Source organism: Acinonyx jubatus, chromosome B3 (assembly GCF_027475565.1).
Source record: "Acinonyx jubatus isolate Ajub_Pintada_27869175 chromosome B3, VMU_Ajub_asm_v1.0, whole genome shotgun sequence".
Lineage (NCBI taxonomy): Eukaryota > Metazoa > Chordata > Mammalia > Carnivora > Felidae > Acinonyx > Acinonyx jubatus.
The window spans coordinates 58938821-58960334 of record NC_069386.1 but is presented as its reverse complement, the minus strand read 5'-3'; the positions used below and the strand labels follow the sequence as shown (position 1 = coordinate 58960334).

General features: G+C 44.8%; 1 protein-coding gene across 3 annotated transcripts in view; it reads right to left on the bottom strand.

Moving 5' to 3' along the window:
• Positions 1–1935: 1935 nt before the first annotated feature.
• Positions 1936–21514, bottom strand: part of TGM5 (transglutaminase 5) — a 32959-nt gene continuing 13380 nt past the window's right edge. For all 3 annotated transcript variants that reach the window (XM_015064865.3, XM_053224102.1, XM_053224103.1), the window contains 9 exons: positions 20738–20866; positions 19969–20146; positions 11037–11175; positions 10287–10390; positions 9942–10181; positions 6266–6631; positions 5555–5715; positions 3972–4105; positions 1936–3779 (listed from right to left, as the gene is read on the bottom strand). In XM_015064865.3, coding sequence (XP_014920351.1) covers positions 3626–3779; positions 3972–4105; positions 5555–5715; positions 6266–6631; positions 9942–10181; positions 10287–10390; positions 11037–11175; positions 19969–20146; positions 20738–20866 — 1605 coding nt within the window. In that variant the 3' untranslated portion in view covers positions 1936–3625. The remainder of the gene's footprint in view (positions 3780–3971; positions 4106–5554; positions 5716–6265; positions 6632–9941; positions 10182–10286; positions 10391–11036; positions 11176–19968; positions 20147–20737; positions 20867–21514) is intronic.

Below are 21514 nucleotides of genomic sequence, written 5' to 3'. Positions count from 1 at the left end.
CTTGTTTGTTTTTAGGCACTCAATTAATGGAGATTTTTATTCCTGCTGACATTGTTATGGATGCTATTATTATTTATCTAATAAAGTTGTAAATGCTGAAACAGTATAGGATGGTTAAAATTTTTTTTATTGTGGTAGAAAACGCATACCATAACATTTATCATCTTAACCATTTTTAAGTATACAATTCAGTAGTGTTCAGTATGTTTACATTGTTGTGAAAGAGATCTCCAAAACCTTTTCATCTTGCAGAATTGAAACTTGAACTCCCTCATACTCCTTCCCCTCAGGCTCTGGTAAGTATCATTCTACTTTCTATATCATTAATTTGACTAATTTAGATACTTCATGTAAGTGGAATCATGCAGTATTTATCCCTTTATGACTGGCTTATTTCACTTAACATAATGTCCTCAAGGTTCATCCATGTTGTAGCATGTGACAGGATTCCCTTCCCTTTTAGGGATGAATATTCCATTGTATGTATATACCAAATTTTGATTATCCATTCATCCTGTGATGGACATTTGGGTTGCTTCTTCCTCCTGGCTATTGTGAATAATGCTGTGGATATGGGTGTGCAAGTATCTCTTTGAGACCCTGCATTCAATTCTTTTGAAAATATACCCAAAATGGGATTGCTGGATCATATGGTAGTTCTATTTTAAACTTCTTGAGTAACTGCCATACTGTTTTCCAAAGTGGTTGCATCATTTTGCAATCCTACCAACAACTTCTCAATTCCCACCAATACTTGTTATTTTCTGTTTGTTTGTTTTTTTTTAATAGCCATCTTAATGGATGTAATGTAATATCTCAATGTAGAGGGTTTTTTTGAAAAATAAAAAGTTGACACACATTAGTTTTGGGTGTACAACATAGGGATTAGACAAGTCTTTACATTATGCTATGCTCACCACAAGTGTAGTTACCCATCTGTCACTATATGATGCTATTACAGTACCATTGACTATATTCCCTATGCTGTGCCTTTTATTCCCATGACTTATTCATTTCATAACTGGAAGCCTGTACCTCCCACTCCCCTTCACCCATTTTACCCACTTCTCCACTCCCTCCCCCCTGGCAACCATCAGTCTGTTTTCTGTGGGTCTGTCTCCTTTGTCTGTTTGTTCTTAGATTCCACATATAAGTGAAATCACATAGAATTTGTCTTTCTCTATATGACTTATTTCACTAAACAAACAAACATAGGGGTTCATATGTTTTTGAACTAGTGTTTTCATTTTCTTTGGTTAAATAACCAGTAGTAGACTGGGTTGTGTGGTATTTCTACTTTTAATATCTCAGTGTAGTTTTGATTTGCATTTTTCTCATGATTAGTGATATTGAGCATTTTTTATGTGCTTTTTTTGGCCATTTGTATAGTGTCTTTGGAGAGACATCTATTCAAATCCTTTGCCTTGTTTGCCTTGTTACTGCTCTATCCTTGGGCCTAGAATTTCAACACATAGGTACTCAATAAATGTTAAATGAATAGTTGAAAGACAACCTTGACATTCAAGGAAGGCCTTAGCTCAAAGGAATGCTCTGATGGGAGTTGTAAGCCTCTATGACAGGCCAGGATGGAGAACTATTTGTCCTTTAAGTGCTTCTGAAATCACATGAAGTCTGCTCAGCTCCGCAAAATAGAATCAACTTTAAGCACTGACATTTCAGGCAAAGACCATGATCCAAGACTTAAAGGAAACAGAGGCCTGCAGGTGATCGCTGTCCAAACTCCTTAGACTGCCTGCCTGAAGCTCTTCATCCCTTGGCTCTAGACTCATTTTTTCCTGCTACTTGCCACCTCCCACTCTTATCTCTAGCTATCAGAATGACTTGCAGTTCCTGACTGCTTTACTCCATTCCAACCCCTTTGACTCCTTGTCTGTTAGATTTTAGCAGATGTTAGATTTAGCTAAGATGTTTAGCTTAAATGCCACTCCCCTCCAGGAAGCCTTCCTTGATTCACAATCCCAAGATTGGACAAGCTGCCTCTCCTTATGCACCCATAACACCTTGCACTCACTCCAATGGTGGTTATCACCACTCTGTGTTAGAATCTCCTGTCCATTTTTCATTTTCCACATGCTTAGACTTGAGCTCCTTGAGGGCAGACCCTGGTCCTTCTTGTGTCCTCAGTGCCTAGCTCAGGACCTGGCCCCTATAGAAACTCTGAATATTTGTTGAGTGGAAGAGTTAATGAATGTACTGTTAAAATCAAGATTCCTGAAAGAGTCTGAGGGTGTGGTAGTTGAAAAGTACTTCAGAGGTCGCTGTCTCTGTAAGATGTTCCCATCCACAATGTTTTCCTGAAACCATTTTTCATGATTGTTAGGCAACAACTACAGAATGAAATAATTATATGTTACTTCCAGGTCCCTGCTGTTAGGGTTCTCCTGGTTCTCTGCCTACTCTTTAATAGGGCCATCAACCTACTATGCAATTCTCACCACACCCTCTTCTCTCCCTCTGGTCAGTTACACTTACCATTTTGTTTATATATAATAGAAGTATTTATTTAATGTGTGTGCATTTAATATATGCCCAAAACAGCTGTCTTAGTCATGTAGCAGTGCCTGGAGGGCAGGTGCATCATGCCTTTCTCCATCCCAAATTTGGCACGGTGCCATGAGAAAGCAGGTGCATCTGAGAGGAGATAATTATTGGAGTGGCTTTGTGTTCACAAGGAGGATACATACGAGCTATAGCCATTATAAGGGTCTGAGAGTACTTCATTTCCTACCAAAAATCTACTTCACTGCATCATCAGCTGGCGTTTTCTCTGGAACCACAGTCATTCCAGGTCCATCCAGCACCACAATGCACTGGCAGATTTTGAGCCAAGAGGCTGGAACTTTTAGGATTGAGGGACATCTTGGATGTGATATGGAAAGGGATTAAAAGGAAGGCCAAATGAGAGATCTCATTTTCCCCCAAGATACAAAGAGGTAGTATGTAGAAACATTTACAGGGGTTGGTTTTCCTAACTAGATCATGACGGACACACTATCTGTAAGTACCTTACTTACCTGTTGACATGTTTGTTTTCTGTAGCCCCACCACAACCAATAGAATGTAAGCTCCATGGGGGCAGAACCTTTGCTTTGTTTACTGTCTTCTCTCCTATACTCAGAACAGCAGCTGGCACATACTAGGCACTCAGAAATTCACCCTTGAATGGGCTCAGGTGTTAAAACAATAGGACACTCCCAGCATCCGGAGAATAGGTAGGGGTTGCTGGAGGGAAAGTGATGACTACATGGGTGCAAAGGACTGAAATTTATTGGGACTAGGACATTAGCCACTGCAGTGACAAAATGACAGTGAGCTGCTCAGTCTTCTGAGGGGGCAGTAAGTCATGGTCAAGTCCAACCACTGCCCTCAGACATTTGAGTGTTATCTCACAACTCTGGATTGGACACCATAGACTCTCTGGTCTCTGATAAGACTCCCTGGGAGCTGTGCAAATGGTCCAGGGGACTATCCATTGCTGACATCTCCTCTGTTGCTTACTTCAGAACCCCTACAAAGCTCCTGTTGTGGAGTGGCACAGCTTGCATTTGAACTTGCTCCTTCTCCTGAAGCTTAAAATCTGTGCATCCACTCATTGTTCCAAAATTTATAACCTCAAGTCTACATAGACATTCCTGTAACCCTTGATGTCCTTAAACTTGTTGCTCCTCAGATTAGCTTGGATCTGCCTTTGGCCACTCTTGAAGGGGACAGTCTCCAGAGTGATGCTGGCCCTGTGTTGAGGTTTGAGGACTCCAATGCTGTAGCATAAAAAACAGAATGTTAGAAAATCATACCCAATATGATAACTCCAAAGCTCTTTCCACTCAGCAACCAGGGCTTTTCTTTCATCGTGTTTTCAGAGACTGGCCTTGGCACCTGTCACCAGAAAGAAGGATAGTGATAACCCCAAGACAAGATGGAAGTGAAGGCTGAATACCCCCAGAACTCACAGAACTCTCTGCTGTTTCTTGAAGAGACCACTTCCTTCCACAGTCAGCACACAATCTGCAACATGCTCTGAGAGGGGGTTTGAAAACAGCACCTGTATGGAGAGTGGCTGATTCACAATGGCAGCTCCTAAAACCTAAACAGAGAAATCCAGGGAAGAGGAAGGGATCAGAAAATTAATCTCATTCCCCAATTCACTAAACCCTTGATTGGGCCCACTTCAACAGGAAGATGACTTGTATCTTCAGTGTCTATTAATGCTTTCTATTATAGTTGCTGGAAATTTTTCCTTGTAGAGTTCTACTATATGTAAGACTAGGACTTTAAAGTCTTTCTTACTGTTTCCTTTCTTTTCCATAATCCCCAATTTATTATGACTGAAATATCATCATACTGGGGAGTTTCTATGCTGATGGCATTTTATAGGTCACTTTTTCTGTTATGAATTCAAGAATGTTAGCTGTGCAATTGTGTAAGCAATTGCTCCTTAGATGTATTTCCTGAAGAGCTGGGCTTCTGTGACCCAGGTTTTTCCAACTATGGGTTAAAACCAACTCGATGGATTGTTGTTAATGTTTTTAAAGAATGAAATAGAAGAAAATATTAGTGTATATCACACAAAATATTGTTATGTAAAACTTTGTTTCATTTATACATGCATAGATGTTTGTACAAAATATTTTACATCCGTCAACCCAGCATATGGAAAAGTCTGATAAATTGGAGTCTCTAGTGATGTTTCCTCTGCTCCAAGGATTTCATCCAAGTGTAAACTAATCAATCTCAAGGATTCTCATGCATAATTTGAGTGGATAGAATCTTCTTTGGCACTTTTTTATTGCACTTCCACTCCATCCCTTTTCTTCTTCTTAACATAACTGGCTCATTTCTTTTCACACCAGTGTGTGAGTGAAAAGCAATGGGACATTCAAGGCTGTAGACAGATGGAAGCAAACCTGGAAACCCTCCCTAAAACAGACTCCCATGGCTGGGCTTGCCAGACACACCCCACCATGGGGCCCCACAGGCTCACTTGGCAGGGTCTAGGAGGCTGCTTGGCCTTGGGGAGATAGCACTGGAAGAGATCCATGAAGTCTTCCCACTCAGAGGACCACAGAATGTCACAGCAGGCAGTGTCCTCAGAGGCCAGCTAGTCTAATCCTCTCATTTGACAGTTCAAGAAGCAGAGACCCAGGGCCTTGTCTAAGAATGCACAGCCAGGAAATGGCAAATCACACCTAAGCTTATCTCAGTCAGTGCTTTCCTCCCCACTCAGGTTTCTCCCATCTGAGCTCATAGTTCCTCATGTTGACCCTGGGGAAAGCCATCAGTAGAAGGTGGCACAAGGGAGGCATCTCTCCTTGTCCTTTCCATGAAACCTGCTCAAGGTCCATCCATAACGCCTTTAATGGTGCAAGAGGATGGACATCCTGTCCAATGTTTTCAGATGAATCTCATGTTCTGATAGGGAGGTATTTGGGGACACCAGAAGAGTCAGAAGCAAGAGTCAGAGGCTGCTCTCCTGAACAGACTCTCAGAGGGCTCCCACCCCAGCCAGATCTCCAGGGGCCCCCAGGCCACTTACATTAATCATGATGCCTGGATAAGCTAAGGTGATGATCTTGTCCACCAGAATCTTTTCCGGACTGTTCTTCTCTTCGCCCAGGGCACTGATGCGGATCAGCTTGTCTGTTGACAGGTACTGGCTATACTGGGAATAGGGAATTCTGCAGGAATGGGTCTTTGCTAGGGAGAAAACAAAAAGATAAGATGAGTGTAGCTGGGAAAATCAGCTAGGCCTTGGATGGATCTGGGGGACCTTTCTTTGGGAAAGTGGCTTAATACAAACATGTATTAAGCCCCAGTGAAGCAGGCACTAGGTTTTCAGGTGAGAGGCTGAGGTTAAGAAAGGCAAAATGGTTTCCCCAAGGTCATTCTACTGGTAAATGGATAAGCTGAGGTTCTAACCAAAGTCTGGAGGCCTCCAAAGCTCAGGCTTCCCCTATTAAACCAGGCTCCTTTCCTTGAAGTAGTAAAGGGAAGGGATTGGGTGGAAGAGAAAGGAGAGAAGAAAAAGAAGAAGAGAAGGGTGGGAGGAAAAGAGGGAGAGAGGGGGGAGAGAGAGGAAAGGAGGGAAGGAGGGGAGAAGGAATCTGTGCCGAAGGGGACATTAGGAAGACTGGTGTCACAGGGGTGTGTCCCCAGAATCCTTGTTGGCTGGCTTGTCCCCACTGGCATTTCCACAACCCACTCTGTATACACAGACCATCCCTGTGCCCATACCCAGAGCCCATACCTTCTTCAGGAGAAAGTGTGATGAAGGCTGTGTCCTGCCAGAAAGGGGGCAGGGGGCTGCCATCATGCAGCAGGGACTGGGCACTCAGGTTCACTTTGAGGTCCTTGAACTGGAGTGACATGTTGAGGGCCAGCAGGACAAACCTTATGTCCTGGCCCATGTTGGGCGGGTCGAGCAGCTGGAATTTCAAGGAGACCTGGACTATATCACTGGGCCGAAGGGAAGGCATATGCAGGCTCCGAGGGCTGTCCCCATTCAGTGGCACAGGTGTGGAATGTTGTGAGTCTGCTTTGTGGGGGCCTTCAGACCTTCTAGCCTTCAGCTTCTGAAGAGCTCTCATAAACACCAGCCTCTCCTGGGGGGAACCTGGAAGGACAGAGATGGCACCGGCTGTGGACCAGTCTGACCCAGGGGTGCAAGCCTTGGCTGAACACCGCAGGTGTGTTAAAACCCTCATTTCCAACAATGAACACTGCCTACCTTGCATCAAGAGCTTTCTAAGTGTCAGCTTTGCTGAGCATTTCACACCATTCATCCTCACCTCAACCATGAGAGGGATGTATTGTTATTATTTATTATTATTATTTTTTAGCAGTGCCCATGTGAAAGTGGTGTCCCCAGTAGAGATAAGATGGCCCTTTAGACCTTCTCTTCAGTTCCACGAAAGGCCTAGAACTGTTTTTTCTTAAATCACTAGCACTGTTTTATTTATTTGCTTGTTTACTTACATTTTGACCCCTTTTACCCATTTCTCCCATCCCACCCCCCTTCATCTGGTAACCACCAATCTGTATTCTGTACCTATGAACTTGGTTTCTTTTCCGTGTTTTTTTTTTTTTAGACTCCACACATAAGAGAGAAAATCATACAGTATTTGTCTTTGTCTGACTCATTTCAGTTAGCATAATGCCCTCAAGGTCCATCCGTATTGTGGCAAATGGCAAGATATCTTTTTTTTCTTTTTGTGATTGAATAATATTCCACTGTATACATATACTACATTTTGTTTAGCCATTCATCCATCAGTAGACACTTGGGCTGTTTCCATAGCTTGACTATTGTAAATAATGCTACAGTGAACATGAGGGTGCATATATTTTTTCAAGTTGGTGTTTTCATTTTCTTCAGACAAATACCCAATAATGTGATTGCTGGGTCATATGGTAGTTCTATTTTTAATTTTTTGAGAAACCTCCATACTGTTTTCCACAGTGGCTGTACCAGTTTGCATTCCCACAACAGTGCATGAGAGTTCCTTTTTCTCCACATCCTTACCACCACCACCACCACCACCACCACCACCACCAACATAATCCATATACAGATGAGGAAAATGGGGCTCAGAGAGGTCACATCACTTGTCCAAATTCCACAACTGGCAAACGGCAGAATCCAGGTGAAAACCAAATCTGCCCAGCATGAAAATCTGTGCTCATGAGCACTAGACTCTATCCTGCCTTCTTCACGGGAAAGACAAAGGCCCTTTAAGCTTCTTAAAGATAGCACGGTGTGATTTCCTGTTCTAGAACCAATTGATTGGTCAGGTGTAGACTAATTCCCAGAAATGAGAAACTGAGAAGCCACAGTTTAAAAAGAAAAAAAGAAAGAAAGAAAAAGAAAGAAGGAAAGGGAAAGGGAAAGGGAAAGGGAAAGGGAAAGGGAAAGGGAAAGGGAAAGGGAAAGGGAAAGGGAAAGGGAAAGGAAAGGAAAGGAAAAGAAAAATATTTAGGCAGGCTGAGCTCCCAGAGAGGTGTGGCTTTAGTACTGGGGAGGCACTGTAGCCAAGATATGCAGGAATAGTCACCCATGCTTCCCTAATAATCCCCCCACTGCTTTCACTAAGCAATCACTATCCCCAGTGACTGTCCCCACCCCCACCCCAGTGCATCCCCACAATCTCCCCAGGTAGAGGCCACTTTTTTATCCTCTTGCCCTGGGGGTCATTCTAAGCCGCGTTCCAGGCAGAAAAGGATCTCAAGGCATCTGCTTTAGCAAGAGTGGGCCCAGGGAGATGTGAATCAGATTTAGCTCACCTGTGGTTGGCTCTACAGGCAGAGTGGGAGGAAACCAAATACTGCCTGACTAATCATCACCCTCAGGCCCAAAGGAATATAGCTCCAAACCCCCAAGCTCACAGTGGAACCCCATGGACCTCTAGTGAATGCTGTCACTGCCCACCTACATCCCCTTGGAGCTTGCTAGTTCAATGCCCATGTGCCCTACTTTCAAATTCTAGCACTTTCCACTCTTGTCTGAGGTTTTGTTTGCCACCAGAGCTGCTTTAGCCGGTGCATGGAACAGGCCAAAAGTGCTAGGGACTTTACACGGCAAGGAGCAGGCTTCAACCCTTGACTAGCCCCTTGCCTCTTGGATGGGATAAATATGTGGTGCTGTTCTACACTTTACTCTGAATCCCTGATAGGGTTGCCAGATTTAGCAAATAAAAATACAGGGCCATTTAAATCGAGTTTCAGATTAACAACAAAGAATTTGGGACATGGTTAGACTAAAGCATTATTTGTCCTGTATTTTCCCTGGCAACCCCACTCGCAGAGCTCCCCAGCAGCAGCTGAGCTCCAGCTGCCTGTACTGCTAACCAGCTTGACGAGATGCCCTGTGTTGGCTTCCTCCCTTCCCCTATCTCCCTTGCTCACTCTCCTTCCTTCCAGGAGTTCCTGGATGGCCTCACAGATAAACCACTTGTCCTTGAATCCTTGCCTCAGAATCTGTTCTGGCACCCAGAACAAGATAGCCCCAGAGTGGATGGAGGGGAAGGGGGTGATGAACAGCATGCTGAGCTGTGTTCATTGCTTGCCTCTCATTGTGTAACCCCTTCCTATGCTCAGACTCTGGAACTTCTCTGTGGGTCTCAAAGGCCCACATAGACAAACCATAGATACCTACTGGCCAGCACTCCTAGCACCTGCTCAGCTAACTGCCGCTCCCCCACTTTCCTGATTCACTCTTGCTTAGCTTTTCCTCCTCACTTAGCTTCTGGCCTTCATGGACTGTGTATTTTTGATTGGCCTCCCAGGGGGTTGGACCTAGTGCTTGGTCTTTCTCAAATTTTGGGAATTAGTTCACACCTGACTACCTTAACTGTCTATTTGTCCCTGCTGACTAGAGTAAGAAGCCCCTGCCAGGTCTCCCACCTCTCAGAACCGTCCTCTGCAGCAGGTGGGGGTGGGAGTAAACATGTGGCCTTGGTGTTGGTTGGTGGTCTGGACTGTCCTCCAAACACTCACTAAAACAAAGTTAATTAATCAATATGTTACATGAAATTAATTAAATTAACTAATATGATAGGGTTTACAGATCCCCTGCCATCTTCAGAAGGAGGGTAACTTTCCAAGAAGGCAGCCATGAGGGATTCACATCCCACACTGGTGGGATGCCTGTTACTGGCCCTTCAGGTCCATGTGACCATCTTGTGGAGGCTGCTCACTGGCCTGTGGGACGTGGGGTGGCGGTGAGCACAAGGAAGTGAGGCAATGGGAACATCTCAACTGAGACCTTAAAACTGAAGGGCTGAGGAGACAAGGGGACCTGGGTTATATCCCTCAGATGCCTTCTGGTTCCCCAGAGGGCCACCCCAGCTGGCTGGAAGGTTCCCTGGGGTGGGGGGGGGAAGGAGCCCACAGGACTTGGACTCTGGCAGGGATTGACTCAGTCATACCTTCTATGTATTTGTAGTTCTCTGTGACGTCATCTCGCTCATCACTTTGAATGCTCTTGGTGCTGATAAAATTGCCAACAGTATTCGTGTCCCGGTGAATTTTCTGCTCCTTCCCTCCGTAGACAAGCCAAGACATGCAGTCAGCATTGACCATGGAAAAGGCAAAGGCTGTGTCATAGTTCAGATCCACCTCTCCCTCTTTGATGGCTCTGACAGAGGCAGGGCCGCAGCAGTAGAGGCCTGAAGGAGAACAGAAGAGCCACGATGGGTCATTGCTGCAGGGTCAGGCAGGGGTAAGGGCGGTTTCTGGGGAGTGGGTTCCACCTTTCTTCTGGACAGCCTCACCATTGCTCGTCTCCTGAGGGGTGGCATCCAGCACCTGCCAGCCTCCATATCCAGGAGGGAGGTCCTTCCGGGCCATCCAACACTCATTCCACACATGAAAATTCCTGAAGGAGAAGCCAGAGGAGTCAGTGTCAAATGAAGGCAAGAGAGAGCTTTTAGTGCTTGTGTTCTTTCCAGAGCAAGGCAGGGGCCGATGGGTACATGGACCACTAAATAGAAAGACAAGATTTAATGCACCCTAAGCCTTCAAACTCTATGGATGAGTAGTGGCAGCGTTTCCTCCTGTGAGCCTTGACTTGCCCAGAAAAGAGCTTTCTTCTGTGAATAGAGAGTATTAACTCTATATTAACTGGAATTAACTGAAGTTAAATATCCCTCACTCTCTCTCTCCCAAAGGTCCTCATGGCCTTTCTTGTGTGTGCTGCTGAGTCACAGGGGCAGACATGGGTGTGTCTGGAGGTGGGGCTTCAGGCCCTCCTGTAGTCAGAGCTATAGGCTGAGTATTAAATGAAGGAGATGGCAAAGAGGGAAATCTCACCCAGGGCAGAAAGCTGTTGTGATGTGAGGATTCTAAACTCAGAATTGTTTTTGTGTTCAGCTATGTCTCAGCCTTCGAGGTGGGGATACAGGGCCCTGGGACTGGTAAAAGTGAGGCGGGTCTGGGAGAATAGCAGGCTTGTGGGCACAGTCCTGCCCCACTATCTGCTGGTGGAGTTTGCCTTGGAAAGAGACAGAGAGGTGGTCTCTCACCAGACAGTGTCCTTCTTCTTATTCTCCAAGATCCTGCCTGTGCTGTCATAATACTCATCTATGATCAGGTTTCCATCTGTGTCGTGGCCAGAGTCAAAGTTGGTGATCACACGGGTGGGGATCCCCAGGCACCTCATTACTGCAGAAAGAGCAAAAAAAAAAAAAACCCAAACAAACAAACAAAAACAAAACTCCTGTGGGCTATGGATTCAGGAATTCTATGGATTCCTGGATGTAGTGCTCTGGGCCCAGGGAAACCATTCTTTGGCACCTGCAGGACTAGTCAGGGGAGCTGTCTGGAGCACTGGGTTGATGATATTGCCAACCTCTCTCCCCACCTTCCTGAACTCCTCTCCGGGGCTCATGGAAGAGACACTGTGCAGAGGCTGGGCTTCTGGTTGCTCAGAGAAGCACTGCCAGGGCCCACAGAAACTCCAGCAAGTTGTGAGTCCCTGACTTTGCAAGCAGGACTGGGCAGGCATGACTCCTTTGGCAAGACTACTCAGTGGCCTAACTAGGTCTTGCTCATCTCTTGGCTGTGAATTTCCATCTTCAAACCAAATGCTAGAATTTCAGCTCAGACCATCAGATACTTAGACAAAGTGTCTGTGGCTTGGATTCCCCCTTTTCTATGGGTATATTGTCTTGGAAGCTTCTAAAGGAAAGTGTCATAAAGGAAGGCAGAAAAGGAAGGAAACTGTATAACAAAAGCTTAGAAAAGTGAGGGTTTGTACCCAGTAGAGAAATTCTAGAAAGGAGGTAGTACATTGTTTTTATTCCTGAGAGGGCATCTTTCCCTCTGCCAGCCAACTTCTGTGCTTTGTCCCTTGCCATATTTCCCCCATTCTGCACTCTTTAAGTATAGCAATATCCCCCAGCCCATCCTACTGCCAATGTCCTGGGGACCCTGTCCCTTCAAGTCCAGCATTGGCAGCCCACCCCATTTAATAATAATGATGATGGTGATGATGATGATAATAATAATAATAAAATTCAATAATATCAGCCAGGCATATTGCTATATTATCCTCAGGACAACTCTACACACAAGCTACCATTATTATCCTCATTTTAAAGATTAAGAATCAGGGGCACCTGGGTGGCTCAGTTGGTTGGGCGGCCGGCTTTGGCTCAGGTCATGATCTCGCAGTCTGTGAGTTCGAGCCCCATGTCAGGCCCTGAGCTGACAGTTCAGAGCCTGGAAGCTACTTCGGATTCTGTGTAACCCCCCCTCTGCCCCTCCCCTACTTGTGCTCTGTCTTGCTGTCTCTCAAAAATAAATGTTAAAAAATTAAAAAAAAAAAAAAAGAATCAGAGGCTAAGAGGGTCACCTGGGTGGCTCAGTTGGTTAAGGGTCTGGCTCTCGGTTTCTGCTCAAGTCATGATCTCACAAACCGTGAGATCAAGCCCCTCCTTGGGGGCAGTTTCTCTGCCTGCTCAATCTTAAAATTGAGCCTCCTGAAGATTCTCTCTCTCCCTCTCTCTATGCCCCTCCCCACCTCACAGGTGTGCATGCTCTCTCTCTCTCTCAAAACAAATAAATAAACTTAAAAAAAATCAGAGGCTAAGAAAAGTTGGCAACCTTGACTAACGTCAAATGGCTAGGAAGTGGCAGACCTGTCACTCAAATCCTGATTTCACTGCTGGGCTCGTACTCAATTCTGAGCCCACCTCCCAGTATTGTGCACACAGTTCAGCATTCTAGTATTTTTCCCTTATTAAACATTTCATGCATTTTCCTATGTTAACAAATATTGGCACAATATTTGCACAAAGCCTCTCCAGGTCAGGGTGTAGAGACATCTCTTGATATAGCTCGGAAAGAGGGGGAGAGGATCCCAAAAGGGAACCTGGAGCTCTCCTTGGCACAGCTCTGTGCAAGGCCAAGGAATGAGGGCAGGGAGTGAGCAGAGCTGACAAGTGAGTTGTAGGTGGAGGTAACACAGGACTGCCTCAGAGGGAAGGGTGAGGTTGGAAAAGCTGCCACTAAAGGAAATGGGACAGGAATAAGGCAAGAGCACTCAGGTGACTCAGGAGCATTGCGTGAGCACATTTGTGCTAAGATTACAGTCAGGAGGGTGGGTAACACTTCTGATAATAAGAGAAGGTGCCAAGGAGGGATGGGCAGGGAAAGCAGGAAACAAGCCTCCATTCTTCACACCAAGTGATGAATTCACAAATAGATACATGAACTGTCAGTGGTGGTATCAGCTTGTGCTCAACAAGGCTGGATGAACCTTTTCCACCTGAACACGTGGCATTGTGCCCATGGCACTCTGAAGTTCTTTACCTGACTTAGCACATGACTTGTGATGGTTTGTTTGTGAGTCTGCCTTCCTGAGAGGGATTGTGTGATATTCGTCGTTATCATTATATGACCATTAACAACACAGAGCCAGGCCTGTTTTGCAGAAACTTGATGGTGCATCATTGCTAGATGGCTGAATGAGTGTCTCACAAATCTTCTGCCTGTTCTCATGATTTCTGACTTTGCACAGCACTTTCATAATGACTGCGCCCTATGCTTTAGGTATCAAGCTTGACTGTCAGTAGAGCATAAGCTTTGAGTGGTGATGGATTTGCATTGATCCATTCTCACGCTTTTGTCATCATGGAGGACAACAGCCTGTCACCGTAAACCCATGGTGAGGCTAGAATGGTTGCTCACATGGGGAGTGAGTGAGGCCTTGCTTCCATACCACACTAAGAGAGCTAACAGCACTCAGATTTGCATGAAGTCATACACTGTATTTTTCCCAGGGTCTTGCTCCCTCTGTCCTCCATGCTCTGTCCTCCCACCAATAGCTCATCTTGTCTTGTGGATTCACCTCTTACTTCTGTGCCCACAACTCCTGAACTTGAATCTTGAGCCTCTGTGGAGACATCGCTGCTTCTAGACACATGCCCAACTGAGCTTGTCTTTCAGTCTTCTCCATCTTCTTTGCCGGTTGATGACATCATTATCATCATCATCATAGTGCCAGCCATGGTGCCAAGCATTGCATGGGCATGATCTCATTTATTCATCTCCCAAACCCTGTGGTTATCCCGACTTTAAAGAGGAGAAACCTGAAGTGTAGAGAGGTTGAGGTCACATGGCAGAAAGAGGAGAGCCAGGGCAGGATTTAAGCCCCTGATTCTCTGATCTCAAAACATCCCCATGCTTCTAGCTACAAGCCACACCACTGCAACTTCACTAGGCATCACAGCACCAACTCATTCTCAATACACCTTCCTCTGTCAAGTTTTCACTGACTACTTCATGCCACACTAACTTCCCTTCTCATGCTCTCACTTAATCCAGTCACCTGTGATGCATATTTTATCACTGGATGGAGCTCTCTGTGATCTCCTGTATTTGTTTTATCTTGTCAGCCAGATTACAAATCCCCCTAGACTAGGATTTATATCAGATGCTTTTCTTGATATTTCTTTGTTTCCAACACAGTGCTGGGTACAAAGTAGATGTTCATTAAATCTGTGTTGATATGTATTGTCTTTAACCTGTGAATAAGGTTTCTGCAGACTACCAGTCCTAATGACTCACAGTTTGACATGAGACTCAGGTGACTCACTAATAATTTTGGGGGAACTGAGTACTACATAAAAGGGAGGTGTGTGTGTTTGTGTGTGTGTACACACATGCACGCAACCCTCACACAGTCATGCTTAGATAAAGGTGGACCAGATATAAGAATCTGGAAAGGCCTGAAGAGTTCCCAAGGTATATTACACCACACCACACTCCCAGCATGAATTACTATGTCTTTTCACTCAGCCATTCAGCACTCATCCAGTGCTCATGTCAAGCCCCTGTGATTAACGAGGCAATGGGTTAGATGCATACACAAAAATGAAAGACATTCCTGTCCTCAAGGAGTGCAGCTTCACTTTTGACTGGTGATGGACATCATCCTGATGGTGTATTAAACATGGTGGAGTCTGTTTCAGGACTAGCTGTGAAATCTTCTCACCAGTTCGTTTTCCTCCCCCATCTCCCACCAGCTCCCCATGTGGAAATGTGGCTCCAATTTTAAAAGAGAAATCAGTGGAAAGTTAGAGTTAAATCTGTTGAAATTCGCTTGATCAGCTTTGCTGCCACACTTCTATGGCTTAAACTGAAGAATACAGTCAAACTTCAGCTAATGGAGTTGAAGTGTTTGCATTTAAATATGATGATTTTTAGCATCTTTTAATTTCTCCCCAGAAGCATCAAGCTTCCAAATGGTAAAAGTATCTTCTCCTCCCATGCTTCTAATTGTTCCTTAAACCAAAATGGTTATATTTTCTTGGTTTTCAGATACGCCTTCACAAGTTCATATTAGAACTGTTCTTGGTTGTCTGCAATGACAATGAATCCTAAAACTGCTTTAAAAAAATAATGTCCACTAAAAAAATTACCAGGCATGCAAAGAAGCAGAAAAATATGACTCATAACCAGGACAAATGTCAATCAATATACTAGATCTAGAAATAACAGAGAGATTGAATTAGCTGACAAGGACCTTAAAATAGCTATTTTAAATATTATAAATATGCTCAAGAGGAGGTAAAGGAAAACATGACCATAAGAAGAGAAATGGAAGATAGAAAGAAGATCCAGTGGAACTTCTAAAGATGAAAAATATAACATATAAATATTGGACAAAATATTGCACTATAACAATATACTTTTTTTTTTTGGTAAGGACACATTCAGAGACAATGTTACATATTAAATACATCAAAGTGTTTCCCTATCATGGAGGAAGGTGAATAGGAATGGGTTGCAAGACAAAAGTGAGGAAAAACTAATTGATTAGTTAATTAATTTTTTAAAAAGGGGCCTGAACCAGACCTATTATAATAAATATCATGAAATGAGAAATATGATTAATTAACCCTAAACACTCCAAGGAACGAAAGAAGGAAATAAAGTAAAAAAGTGAGACAGATGATGGGGAACTGAATTTTGGGGGATGACTAGAAACACCTTGTGAGCAAGATCCAGTCAGATCTCTGGAGCCCAAGAAGCTGAGATTAAAACAGTATCAGGCTAATTATAATAACTAATATTTATGTAAAATTAACTATGTGCCAGGCATTTTTCTAGGTACTGGCCAAATATTAACCCACAACCTGGTAAGGGAACATTCCACACAAGTCTTGATGTCTCTTTAATCAATGGAGAACAATAGTAGATTTGTGTTTGAGCCAAAGGTTGAGGCAACAAAATGCACCAGGACTGGGGCTGAGATTCCTTCTTTGAGAGCTAAGGGCTCAGTGAAAACGGTGAGGACAAGAGTTGTATTCAAATGAAGATAATGAGGTACTTTATAGAGGCCACTACACAACTGAGTGAGAAGAAATCTTAGGTGACATGTAGCCCAAGGGTGTTCAAAAAGTTTTAAGCAGAGGACCCTACATGCAAGGTAAAGTGTTAAGTGGGGATCCAATATACAAAATGTACTCATGGGGTAGTTTTGGGTGAAGAGAGGAGGGCCTAGCTCTAAGCAACACAACCTCCTCATCTCCCACACCATTTCCCACCATCCTTCCCCCCATGCCTCCTGGGCCACCTCTCTACTTTATAGAGCAGGGGATTATGCCCCATAGACCTGTTCACAGTCAATGTTCATGTCTTCCAAGTCACTGCTGACCCTATCCCTACCCATGCAGCTGTGGGCAGGAACAGACCAGGCATATTCCCAGGATGACTGCCTTAAAAAAAAAAAAAAAAGGCAAAAAACCAACTTTATTGAGATATAATTCACATACCAGAACCCTTGTAAAGTGTACAATTCAGGAGTTCTGGTCCAAGATGGCAATGTGGGAAGACCCTGAACTCATCTCCTCCACAGACACACCAAATCTACACCTATTTATAGAGCAATTCCTCTTGAAGAAGAACTGAGGGCTGACTGAAAGCTTCTGCACAACAAAAAATAGACCACACAGAGAGTGGCAAGAGAGAGGGGGACTTGGTGACCAAGGGAATCCCCACTCTGACTCTGTAAACTGCAGTGGGAAGGGATAGTACTGAGGGACTGTGAAAAGATTAGTCTGCCCTGGAGCACAGAAAAAAAGCCACAGTATAAAAGAGCAACTGGAATATAAAAGAACCAGCCTTAGAACCTTGACAAATGGCAGGGGAGCTGCTGGAACTCTCTCCAGGTCCCTTGTAGGAGAGAGTGGATGGCCAGAACAGGAAAAGCCTGATGACTGAGAGCTGTGGGTGGCCAGCCCTAAGTACAGAAAAGGTAGACCAGAGATTTGTCTGAAATTCCCCAAATAACAGCCAACTAATTGAATGTCAAAGAAAAATCCTGTTCAAAATTTGATGCATGCACGTTTTCCTTTTGGTGATTTTTCATTAGGAACTTGATGTCAATATGTTGACATTTAAAAAGGCAATTCTGCGAGGCAGAGCTGCAGGGGGGGAATGCATTTCTGAGTCAGACAAGAGTCACTTGTTCACTGTAAGCCTCAGTTTTCTCATCTGTAAAATAATGGTAATGATATCTACTTTGCAGGCGGTTGTGAGGATAGAAAGAGTAAAAGTGCCTGGCATATGCCTGAAGTGCAGAGGATGCTGGGTAAGTGGCAGTTGCTAGCAATATGTATGTATTAGTATCTCCTAGTGGTTACAGCATACCAGACCTGGATGTGAGACTGGCTCTACTGCTCCATTTCCCCATCTGCAAAGTGGAGATGATGATGATGATAGAACCTACCCCATATAGTCATTTGAGGGTATCAAATGAGGTGACCCTAGCTGATGCTTACTGAACATTCACTGTAGCCAGGCACTATTAATTCTTAGCACATTCCACATACCTCAGTCCTTCAATAACCCTATTCAGTAGGTATTATTACTTTCTCCCATCATAAGTCTGAGGCACTAGCCCAAGGCTAGTCAGCCATTTGATGGTAGTGTTGGTATTTGAAAGCAGTCTACTTCCAGAGTCCACATGCCTCACTATTATTCTAGGTTGTCAAGATTTTAACACAGTGCTTGGCACAAAAGAAGTCCCCAATGCACAGTGCCTGGCACAAAAGAAGTCTGCAATGCACATCAGCTATAGTGATTGTGAAATAAAAACAATATTACTAATAAATGTGCTTTGGTAGCTCTGTTGGGCTAAGGAATTTGATAAATCCTTAACTTTTAGTGGAGGATAGAGGTTGGGTCTTACCTATTTTTGTATCTAAGAATACTTAAAGCACAGTGCCTAGCTTAGAATAAGGACTCAATAAGTGGCTGGATGAATAAATGAGTTTTCAAACAGATATGCTTATTAATATACACCATGGTGGCCCTTTGGGGGAAAGCTGCTGTTGCCTGAGCTATAGTTGGATCAAGCCACATTTGACCCACTTTGCCCAGCCCTTTGCTTCCCAGGTCACAAAGCGGCCATGATTCTCATAAACATTTTAATTGGTCTGCTCTCATTACACAATCTTCATTCACTGGCTCCACCCCTCTCATTGCCCGGTTCCAGACAACCACACCCAAAACCCTGGTCCTCTCCCTCTCTACATGCACACTTGGCCCATTAGTCTTTAGGCTTTTCCACACAAAGGAAGGTTCCCTCTCCAACATGCACAAGACTGATCTGTTCTCTGCCTACCAGTCCTGTGCCTGCTCCCTGGATGACTCAGACATCCCAGGTCACCCATATCTCTGTGGCTCTGGGTATCAAAGCTGTTGAATTCCTAGTTTCTTGTCCCTGGGCAATCAGAGCCTCCAACTCAAGATGGGGCCCTGCACTTGAAAAGGAGGAAGAGTTCCTCACCAACCTATTTGAAGTCATCCTCTGTGGGTATTGACAGAAACCTCCTTGTGCCCTTGGACAGAGCCCTGGTGCTCTCTCCTCGGCAGCTCAACAGCCGGGCTGTCTCTAGGCTTCCTCCAAGAGCTCAGAGATGGGCTCAGCACATACAAGCACACAGACTGCACCAGGCTTTGTCATACAGGGAATTTCTACATGAAAGGCCTGAGTCTGCAATAAACGTGAAGCTGTGGCAGATCTGGTCTCCCTGGAATGGACTAGAGACTCCTGTGAGTGAAAGCTGCTACTGGCCTCTTTCCCTAACTAAGAAGAATAAGAACTTCCTGACTGTGACCCAAGTCAGATATACAGATATGCATGCCTGGAGGCTGAGAGCAGCCTAGGTATGGGGGGTCAGGGTGAGGGTGAGAGCCAATAGTAAGCTGGACCCTGGGTGAAGCAGAAGGCCTCCTCCTGCTGTCTCTATATGTGACTCATTTCTAGGTGTCACTTGCCTCAAGATTCACAGCCACCCCTTTCTTCTGCTTGCTCCTCCTGCTATCTGCAAATCAACTTCCATTTGCCATCTTTTTCCCATACATATTTTTTTAGCTTTCCTTCTACTAGTGTAGCATCCACTTCCTATCAGAAAAAAGCTGATCTCCTGTTTTCTTCCATCCCCTACCTCTCTGACCTGAGTCAGGCCTCCAGGCCTACTGAGCATGAGACAACTCCAAATTCAAGGTCATTTTATGTCAACTGCCATCTTTCCCTGGCCCCATGGCCCATACTACCACTCCGATATACATTTCCCTCCCATGTCAAGACCACTCTCTGTGCTCAGAAGGGGCACTAATCAGTTTGTAAGCTTTCTAAATACTTGGCCTTTCATCTCATTCCTGTCTTGGACCAAACAATTTCCAGCCAGGCTCCTAGGTTGTCCAAACTCAGAGGAAGAGAAAGGACAGGAAAGTGTTTAATTTCTGCCTCAGAACCATCCTCTGAAATAAGTCCAGATACATGAAGCCGGGGTCAGTGAGAAGACATTTTTACAGAGGGGCTTCCTTCCAAACATTTCTCTAGTGGGAACTGTGCAAGACTGGGACAAGAATGGTTCAGAGGTCTAAGACATGAGCCAGTACATTACTTGTTCTCTTCATGTCGCCCTTTCCTCTCCCTACCTGTGCACATGATGGCAGCAAAGACCCAGCACTGCCCATAGCGCACTGGCTGGCAGCCTGTGGCATGCCACTGTTTCAGGATGGCCACACTGCCGGTCCACTCTGCAGGGTTGATGCCATCTAAATAACTCTCACTCCAGTTTCCATTAAGCACCCCATTGTCATCGTTGCTGTTGATCTGAAGAGAAACCATATATAGAACCATTAGAAGCATTCTTTTGCTTAGCAAGATGCGATGTGTGGGCTGCTTTGCAAGGTCTGTGGGCCTGAGACACAAAGGACTCTTCGAACTGGTTTTACCTGGGAATTTCCAGATCTGCTAGGGAAGTGGTGGGGGTAGGAAACTGGCCATTCTGACTTGTCTCTACTATTAATTAGTTGATCATTCTATTTCTACTACCCCCTGCAAAGCTAGAGGTTGGCTCCAAGAGCTCTTAAAAATACCTCAGAGCAAAGGAAATTTCGAAAAAAAAAAAAAAAAAGATCAGTTCCTAAACCAAAGTTATACTCAGCCTTTCCTGAAACATTAATTTGGAATTAATGAAGGTAATGGCCCACACCCAGCTATTTCGGAATTCAGCTGAGAAAACCTGTTACCCATATTTTTTCATTAGCCTCATCCAAACTGGCTTTGCCAGAGGGTCCCTGCTCTCGACTCTTCACCCCACCCCCATTGAAGGAGACAACTGTCAGGGGGCACCCCCCAACACACACAGCTTCCTCCCTCCCTAGACATACCCTGGGTGGGCAGAGCCAGACCCAATCTCACCATGGCACACACCACTCTGCTGATGTAGACGGGGCTTCCCCGCAGGGCACAGTCTGTAGCTGGATCAATCTGGAAGTTCAGACTCTTGTCTAGTAGCTCCAGGCAGATGTCTATGATATTCTCTTCAAACTATAAGAGAGATGCAGAGAAGCAAGGCTCCCATGATTGGCACATGTAGATATGACAAGAAATTCATGACCCATCCCACCCAACTATCCAATGGAGTGGTTTGCGGAATATGATCCCATTTGTAAGGTAACTGTGTCCAGTAGCACAGACATAAACTGCCTCCTAAGCAGGTGCAGGATCTCTGAGCTCTGGTGTCACAACTCACCCAGTTTGTATGTCCTACAAATCAAATGGCTGGGGTTCTTTCCAATGAGTCTGACTGGCTAAAAAGTCAGTTTCTCCCTCTTCTCCTCTCACTCCTGGAGCCTATGGGATGTTCTTGCTAAAACCACGTTGCCTCATCTTCTACCTCCACTTTCTACCCCAACTCACCATTGGCAGCTACTGTTGAGGTACTGGCATGAACTAGCCATGGTACCTGTGACTCAGTCATGCTCTGGAATGACTAATAGTGTGTGAGTTATGGAAGCTTCCCACCCAAAGCAGGCTGACTTGTCCTTCGGGCTTGGTGTGAATGATATTTTATCTGAGGCCTTCCCTGACCCTGAGCCTTTAATGTCAGTTATAATGATGGAGCCAAGCTCTGTCTTGCTTGCCTGAGCATATACTCTGTCTGTCTCCAGCTGTCCTTGTAACTGTATGCCCCAG